The 9,349-nt window shown below is 44.0% G+C and overlaps 1 protein-coding gene across 1 annotated transcript in view; it reads left to right on the plus strand.

Moving 5' to 3' along the window:
- The window catches only part of syt9b (synaptotagmin IXb), a 101,450-nt gene extending 97,713 nt beyond the window's left edge, over positions 1-3,737 (plus strand). The window contains exon 7 of the mRNA XM_068046945.1: positions 3,026-3,737. Coding sequence (XP_067903046.1) covers positions 3,026-3,094 — 69 coding nt within the window. The 3' untranslated portion in view covers positions 3,095-3,737. The remainder of the gene's footprint in view (positions 1-3,025) is intronic.
- The last annotated feature ends 5,612 nt before the right edge of the window (positions 3,738-9,349 follow it).

Genomic DNA, 9,349 nt, shown 5'->3' on the forward strand with positions numbered 1-9,349 from the left:
AAAAGGGGGTGCATGACAAGTGTCAGGTTGATAATACATGTGAGAACTGACTGAATATAGAAAGTTCAGAGAAGAAGTGGAAAGGAAATCAGAGAGGCAAAGAGAGAGGATGAGAAGAGACTGGCAGCTAACATAAAAGATAATCCAAAAGCCTTCTATATGCAAATAAATAGTAAAACGGTGTTAAAAGGAGGAATGGGGCCGATAAGGGACCAAAAGGGGGATTTACACATGGAGGCAGGGACATGCTTCTAAATGAGTACATTGCATCTATCTTTATCAAGGATGAAGATGCTGCCCAAGTCATGGTGAAAGAGGAGGTAGTTGGGATACTGGATGAGCTAAAAATTGTTGTTAAGATGTTGGAAAGGCTGGCTGTACCTAAAGTCGACGATTCACCAGGACTGGATCATATGCATCCGAGGATACTGAGGGAAGTAAGGGTGAAAATTCTGGAGGTGCTGGCCGTAATCCTCGTTAGATACAGGGGTGGTGCCAGAGGACTGGAGAATTGCAAATGTTACTCTCTTGTTAAAAAAGGGTGTAAGGATAAACCCAGCAACTACAGGCCAGTCAGTTTAGCCTCGGTGGTGGAAAAGCTTTTAGAAATGATAATCTGGGACAAAATTATCAGTTACTTGGTCAAGGGTGGATTAATTAAAGAAAGCCATCATGGATTTGTTCAGGGAAAATTGTGTTTAACTAATTTGATTGTGTTTTTTGATGAGGTTACAAAGAAGGTTGATGAGGGTAATACGGTTGATGTGGTGTATATGGACTTCCAAAAGGCATTTGATAAAGTGCCACATAATAGACTTTCCAGCAAAGGTGAAGCCCCTGGAATAAAAGGGACAGTGGCAACATGGAAATGTAGTTGGCTAGTGACAGAAATCAGAGATTAATGGAGAATGATTATTTTTCGACTAGGGGAAGATATACAGTGTGGTTTCCCCAAAGGACAGTACTAGGACCACTGCTTTTCTTGATATATATTCGTGATCTAGACTTGAGTGTGCAGGGCACAATTCAAAATTTTCATATGACACAAAACTTGGAAGTATTTTGGACTGTGAGGAGGCTAATGATAGACCTCAAGAGGTTACAGACAAGTTGGTTGAATGGGCAGACAGGTGGCAAATGAAATTTAATGCAATGAAGTTTGAAGTGGTACATTTTGACAATAAGAACAAGTAGATACAATATAAAATATAGGGTACAATTCTAAGGAGGGGTCCAGGAACAGAGGGACCTGGGGTATATATGCATAAAAAATGAAATAACTGCATTTATATAGCAACTGTCACAACCTCAGGATGTTACACTTCACAGCCAATAAAGTACTTCTGAAGTGTAGTCACTGTTGTAATATAAGAAACTGCATCAGCTAATTTGTGCACAACAAGCTCCCATACACAGCAATGTGATAATGACTGGACAATCTGTTTTGGTGATGTTGGTTGAGGGATGAATATTGGCCGAGAATAATGGGGAGAACTCCCCATCTCTTCTTTGAAATAGTGGCCACCTGAGAAGGCAGACTGGACCTCGATTTATTGTCTCATCTGAAAGATAGCACCTCTGACAATGCAGCACTCTCTCAGTCAGAAAGAGAATTGCATAAAAGTTGGAGAAAAAGGGATCAAAAAGGTGACTGTCTCAACTTATTGGCAGCTCATTATTGTGTTTCACAAACCACTGACAGAGGGGCACAAAGAACCATCACATGATATTGTCACATTTGTAATCAGTATTTCTGACTTGACACACAGGGCTAACAGTCTCTGACTACCCTGTGGACTGTTGTGGTAATCCACAGCATCATTGACCGACTAGAACAATGGTTTCTGAATCCCACTTGTGTTAGGGTCTCCTGCTGCTGTGTTATCCCTTACCATGAGAGCAATTCTTCCCCTCTCCCCCCCCATGCCGAATCCCTCACCCACAATGTGCTGCTCATTAACTCCAATGCCCTTGCCCCCATGCCCTGACCCTTACCCTCAGTGCCCCACCCCCAACCACCAGTGCCATGCCCCTTTACCTCCAATGGTAGTAACATTCAGCTAATAATTTTAATCCGTCTGTTTGTTCAAATCTTGTTTGCACAGAATTCCACTGCTTGGGTCTTGGCACAGACTGCTAGTTTACATTGGCAGAGTCAAGACGTTTCATTTGACTGCTGGCGTCTCGCTCGACAGCTGTCTGTCTGGGGGGGGCTTTTGTTTTGTGATACACAGCCACCCATATACACAATGTACAGATGATGAAGACGTGGAGTTGAGTCAACTCATGCTGCCTGGGTCTGTTCCTGGCAGACTATCTTCTGTGGAGAGGGTTAAATTACTGCGTCCTTATTCTTGAAGTCAGATTATAAACTACATAGAAGTTGTAATGTGGAAACAATGGGCTCATCCAGATTGTACTGGTGTTTATCCTCTACACGAGCAGTATCCTAATCCCCTTTCCTTCAACTACCTACCTCACCCTATCTTGAGCATGTACTCCAAGCTGACACTCCCGGTGCAGTACTGAAAGAGCACTGCACTGTCAGAGGAATCATCTTTTGCAGAAGACACGGTGAGTTGCTATGATCTGAAAGGGCAGTGGAAGCAGATTCAAACATAACTTTCCAAAAGGAATTGGATAAAAAACTTGGAAAGGAAACATTTTCTGGGGTATGGGGAAAGAGCAGGGGGAAGCGGGACTAATTACACATCTCTTTCAAAAGGGGCAACATGAGCAACAAGGGCTGAAAGGCGTCCTGTGGTTTAGGATTCTAGGAGGCATCTGCCTCTACATAATGAGTGCTATAGAAATGTAAGTTGTTGCAATCTTTAGACCCTTCATCAATTTTAACAGAAACATGCAGCAGAAACTGGCTGAAGGTGAAAACAATGAAGGGAGTTTGAACGTGTTGATATTTTCTGCTCACAGTACCCGGATGCATGTCCATTTTTTTTTTTGCTGATTCAGTGTATAATGTTAATGCTATCTTTTTTTTTTGCTTGTGTATGTGTTTGTAATGCAGTGGCTGAGACAAGCTTGTGTTGGCAGCCAAGGTTCCTACCACTCTCTCAAAACACCGCCATCTCCTTGAGAAAAGGGAGAACTGCCATTCCTCCAGTCTGACACACCAAGGAACTTAATGGGATCCTGATCACAACCGCTCCTGAAGACTCGGAATCGGGAAAGACGTGAACACAGGGAGTTCTGTGCCGATTGCCTAATTTAGAAATTGGTTTCTCGCTCTCTCTCTCTCTCTGTTTTAATTTTCCATGCATGGAGACGTTGTATTCGGTTGCATGCTGGTTGGTCATTTATTTTCTTTTAATATATATATATATACCTTGTTTGTGTGACCATCACCACATCACTCCCGGAGTGATGTGCAAATCCTGTGGTTTTGACAAGGTCAAGGTTCACCTTGAGTCGAGTTCTGACATCAGTGTTTTTTTTTTCATAGTCCTAATATGTGACTGTATTATTTGGTCTGTCTCTTAATTATAACCACATCAAACACATCTTTGATGAAATGAAGCCAAAACTATTTTAATACAGGATATGCATGTTTTATTTATAGTAACGAGAGCTGCAGTTTCTACTCCCGAGAGAAATGTGGCACCAGCTTGCATTCATCCAGGTTTTGGTGATATTCATTTTTAAGGGGACAAAAATTCTTTTTTCTTAATATTAACACAAATGGCAATTTAAATGTATTGTGATTTATTCTTTATAAGCATATGGTATGTAAAAAAAAAACTCAGTTCCTAATAAAAGAAACAGTTTTGACATGAACTTAGTTAGTTTCTCGTCTCTGCAGCTACTTATAGTACATTCTTTAGATTTATTCATTGACTGAATAGAATTTACGGCACAGAAACAGGCCATTCGGCCCAATCTGGTCCATGCCAGTGTTTATGCTTCATATGTGCCTCCCCCCCAACCTACTTCATCTTACCCCATCAACATATCCTTGTTCCCTCATGTTTATCAAGCTTCCCTTTAAATGTGCATCCTATTCGCCTCAACCACTCCCCGATGTAGTGAGTTCCACATTCTCACCACTGTCTGATAAAAAGGTTTCTCCTGAATTCCCGATTGGATTTGTTAGTGACTCTGTTATGGTTATGGTCCCTGTTTCTGGTCTCGCACGCAAGTAGAAACATCGGGCTGGATTTTCCGGCAGGCGCGGAACCCCAATGTAGGGCTCATATGAAGGTCCTGAGCCCAACCATATCGTCAGCGTACCTGCCTGCGCAAACTCCTAGAAGGCAACCTCTAATTGATCGTCTCCGTACTTGCCTTCCTATTAAGAATGGAGCTCTTGAGGCTGCAAACACAATCAGAGGGCCTGCAGTGATGTCAAGCCAGCAGTCCCACCCGGAGGGGTGGCTGCTGCCAAGCCAGGCAGGCGAGTGCAAGGATACCTCAACATGGAGCTGCCCTCAGTTGCCTGCAGAGAGTCAACAAATAAAGAGGCCCAAAGCCGATAGGGATATGAAGGGAAACCCCCTCCGGAAGAGTAGTGACAGCCAGGGGTGCGGCCTTTCATCCCCACAGCTCCCGTCATGGGGGAATGGAGCCTCCGGCTGCAATGGCTCTCTCTGCCGGCGAGAGGTCACCTCAGTTGAGCTGGTGGCCTCCGTACATGGTGGGGGACCTCTCCAACATCAGTAAAATACTAGTGGGGGCTCAAAATGGCCCCTAATTGCAACCTTAATTGGCTAACCACCTTCATGGAGCAGGCAGCCCACCCTGTTCCCAGCCCTCCCCCAGGAAAGTCCCCCAGAGGTGTGAGCGCATCGTGGAGCTGTCCCGACAAGGCTCCCCCCTACTTTCCTGGCCTCCCCGCCTCACACCCCGTCTGCACGGGGCTGGAAAAATCCAGTCCAACTTCTCTATGTCTACCCTATCAAACCCTTTCATAATCAGGTCAACACTCAATCTTCTCTTTTCTAGAGAAAATACTTGTATGATTGACCAGTGGTAACATTACTAAAATAGTGATCCAGAGACTTGGATTAATAAATCAAAGTTCAAATCCCACTGTGGGCAGTTTGAAAATCCAAACTCCAGTTTAAAAAAGATCTGCAATTAAAAAAAACTGGTACCAGTGAAAGTGACTACGTAGCTGTCGAATTGTTATAAAAAGGCAACTAGTTCACTGATGTCCTTTGGAAAAGGAAACCTGCTGTCCTTACCTTGTTTGTCCTGCAAGTGACTCCAATCCCACATCAATGTAGTTGACTCTCAACTGCCCTCTTAAGTGGTCTAGCAAGTTATTCAGTTCTGTTACGACTGACCACTCGAGTCAAAGCCCCCAATCAAAATATATATCCTTCTGATTGCGGTGGGAGCAATGCACTGTCAAATCAGTCCCGCCACTCCACAGATCACCTAACATATCACTTTAAACTTTCCAAATTAAAGAAAACCACAGCCAAATTGACCATCTATTAACCCCCGAATGAGGATAACCAAACCAGGTGTCTTTAGATCAAAACATTAACTGTTTAATTAGAAAAACTAAATTCTTAAACACGACTAAGATATAAACAACATTTAAAATAGAAAAATTAGTGTCCTTGCAGATTTACGCTCCTGCAGAAGTGGAATCTTCAAATGTGGAACAGTCCAAGGTTGTTTGAAGTCCTCACAGCCGATGGGGAAAAAAAGGTTCTTCAACAATAGGACAGTCAGTAGTTTATTTTGAGAAGTTGAAGTCATGCTCTTCTTCCAGCAATGAATTCAGCAATCAGCAATTTGCAGACACTTTTCAATGAATCAATTTGGCTTTAGAATTTTGAGGGGTGAAAAAGTGATCAGTCTAAAATTCACCTTCCTTCAGTTTTATATTATCAGAGAACTCTGTTAGGGTTCATGCTGGTCCAGCTGCCTGTCTGTGTCTCAAAAGCCAGATTTTCAACTAGTTTCAAATGTCAATTGGCATCATTGTATCTCGTGTCCTTGGTCCTGAGTGGCTGTTGCCTATGACAACGAGAATGCATTCTTTGACTCTCAGTCCCTGGAGCTTGCTGCCTTAAAGCAATACTGATCCGTTTCCAGCCTTAAAGGTACACTGCATACTTCCTGGGAAAATAAAACTACAGGATCATCACACTTCCTAGGGGTAGGCAATAAATGTTGGCCTTGCCAGCCACACACACAACCTAAGAATGAGTTTAAAGCAATCTTATGCAAGTGTGAGACATTTTGGAGAGAACAGAACTAATTCCTGATCCAACAAAGAGTGAAAGGGGAAGATGTTGAACTGGAAAAGGGACAGATGAATGGGAGATGCATGGGACCTGGAATTTGCTGCCTATGAGAGTAGTGGAAGCAGAGATAATGAAATATTTGAAAGGATAATTGGATGCACAGTTGAGGGAAATAAACTTGCAGGGCTTGAACAGGGGAATGGGACTAACTGTAATAGAGAGCTGGAATGGACTCAATGGGCCAAATGGCCTCCTCTGTGTTTTACTAACTCTAATATCACCGAATAGGCTCAGCATCAAATTTTTGTTTGATAACACTGCTGTAAAGCACCTTGGGATATTTTAACACATTAAAGGCACTATATAAATGAAAGTTGTTGTTGAATGCGTTCAACAGTGCAGCACTCCCTCCATACGGCACTGGGAGATATGTGCTCAAATCGCTGGAGCGCGCTTTGAACCCACAATCTTCTGACAGGGAAGTGAGCTTTCTACTCACTAAGCTGAGGTCAACATTGGACGTAAATGCACATAATCCAAGAATAAAGGAAAGACAGTAAACTAATTTTGGCTGAAATGCCCCATGCATCTGTCCCTTTCCCAGATCAGCATCATTCTCTGTGTCATAGTCTTTTTTATTTGTTCGGGGGATGTGGGCATCGCTGCATATGCCAGCATTTATTGTCCATCCCTAATTGCCCTTGAGAAGGTGGTGGTGAGCTGCCTTCTTGAACTGCTGCAGTCCTTGTGGTGTAGGTACACCCACAGTGCTGTTAGGAAGGGAGTTCCAGGATTTTGACCCAACGCAGTGAAGGAACAGGAACAGCATTATCGTTCCAAGTCAGGATGTTGTGTGACTTGGAGGGGAACTTGCAGGTGGTGGTGTTCCCATGCATCTGCTGCCCTTGTCTTTCTATGTGGTAGAGGTCGCAGGTTTGGAAGGTGCTGTCGAAGGAGCCTTGGTAAGTTGCTGCAGTGCATCTTGCAGATGGTACACACTGCTGCCATTGTGCATTGGTGGTGGAGGGAGTGAATGTTGAAGGTGGTAAATGGGGTGCCAATCAAGTGGGCTGCTTTGTCCTGGATGGTGTCGAGTTTCTTGAGTGTTGTTGGAGCTGCACTCATCCAGGCAAGTGGAGAGTATTCCATCACACTCCTGACTTGTGCCTTGTCGATGGTGGACAAGCATTGGGGAGACAGGAGGTGAGTTACTCGCCGCAGAATTCCCAGTCTCTGACCCTACTCTTGTAGCCACAGCATTTATGTGACTGGTCCAGTTCAGTTTCTGGTCAATGGTAACTCCCAGGATGTTGATAGTAGGGGATTGAGCAATGGTAATGCCATTGAACATCAAGGGGAGAGGGTTAGATTCTCTCTTGGTGAGATGACAATTGCCTGGGAATTGTGTGGCATAAATGTTACTTGCCACTTATCAGCCCAAGTCTGGATATTGTCCAGGTCTTGCTGCATATAGACATGAGCTTCTTCAGTATCTGAGGAGTTGCAAATGGTGCTGAACATTGTGCAATCATCATAGAACATCCCCATTTCTGACTTTATGATGGAGGGAAGGTCATTGATGAAGCAGCTGCCTTGATGTCAAGGGCAGTCACTCTCACCTCACCTCTGGAGTTTGGATAAAGGTTGTAATGCGGTCAGGAGCTGAGTGGCCCTGGCGGAACCCAAACTTAGCGTCAGTGGGCAGGTGATTGCTGAGCACGTGCAATTTGAAAGCACTGTCGACGACACCTTCCATCACTTTGCTGATGATCGGGAGTAGACTGATAGGGCAATAATTGGTCGGGTTGGATTTGTCCTACTTTTTGTGCACAGGACATACCTAGACAATTTTCCACATTGCTGGGTAGATGCCAGTGTTGTAGCTGTACTGGAACAGCTTGGCTAGGGGCACAACTAGTTCTGGAGCACAGGTCTTCAGTACTATTGCCGGAATGTTGTCAGGTCCCATAGCCTTTGCAGTATCAAGGGTTTTCAACCATTTCTTGATATCATGTGGAGTAAATCGGATTGGCTGAAGACTAGCATCTGTGATGCTGGAGACCTCAGGAGGAGGCCGAGATGGATCATCCACTCGGCACTTCTGGCTGAAGTTGGATGCAAATGCACAGCCTTGTATTTTGCACTGATGTGCTGGGCTCCCCCATCATTGAGGATGGGAATGTTTGTGGCGCCTCCTCCTCCTGTCAGTTATTTAATTGTCCACCACCATTTACAACTGCATATTACTGGATAACACTGCTGTGAAGCACCTTGGGATATTTTAACACATTAAGGCACGATATAGGTGCAAGTTGTTATTGAACGCATTCAACAGTGCAGCACTCTCTCCATTTGAAACTGGGAGATATGTGCTCAAATTGCAGGTCATTAACACTTACTGCAGAAAAATGTTCTTCCTCAATTTCCCTCTACATCTGCCTTTCAAAATTTTATGCCTGTGTTCCCTAGTCCTTGCACCATCAGGTATTGAGTACAGCTTTTCTTTGTCTACCTCAACGAAACATGTCATAATCTTTGTGACGGAAACCACACCTGCCAAATGGAAACATATTAAATTTGTCATATGGAACACTATTTGAATGTTTACTGGACATTGAACATAACTTGTTTAAAAAGACCACAGAGCAGTGGCTGAAAACATGGCTGCATATTTGCATTCTGGGAGACAGTTGCACAGAGAGACAATGGGAGTGCTCCCTGTTTCAATTAGCCAGATGGTGTTTATCAATAGTGATGATCAAAAGACATTGAGAGTCATTGTGCTAGAGCCAGCACTGCACCCCCACCCCCCTCCCCCCACCGACTGTGGTCTAGTAAGCTTTGAAGAATTAACAATCCTCATAGGCGATGCTATTTCAAACAAAGAGTTAGTCACATGACTAACCTGTTGCCCAACCTGGGAATTGATTGAATTGTGCATCACAGTAAAGTTTTGAGACAGACTGCAGGGGTCTTCTGTCTTGAGGCTTAAGTTGCTTCTGTGGGTCCCTGGAATTTTGCGTGAGAGACAGAGAAAGAGACCAGTTCTGAAGATGAAAGAAATGTAAGGTCTCTTGCTCTCTCTCTCTCTGTCTCTCTCTCTCTCACACAAAGCTCCAGGGACCCATGGAAGC

The sequence above is a fragment of the Heterodontus francisci genome, chromosome 14 (assembly GCF_036365525.1).
Source record: "Heterodontus francisci isolate sHetFra1 chromosome 14, sHetFra1.hap1, whole genome shotgun sequence".
NCBI lineage: Eukaryota > Metazoa > Chordata > Chondrichthyes > Heterodontiformes > Heterodontidae > Heterodontus > Heterodontus francisci.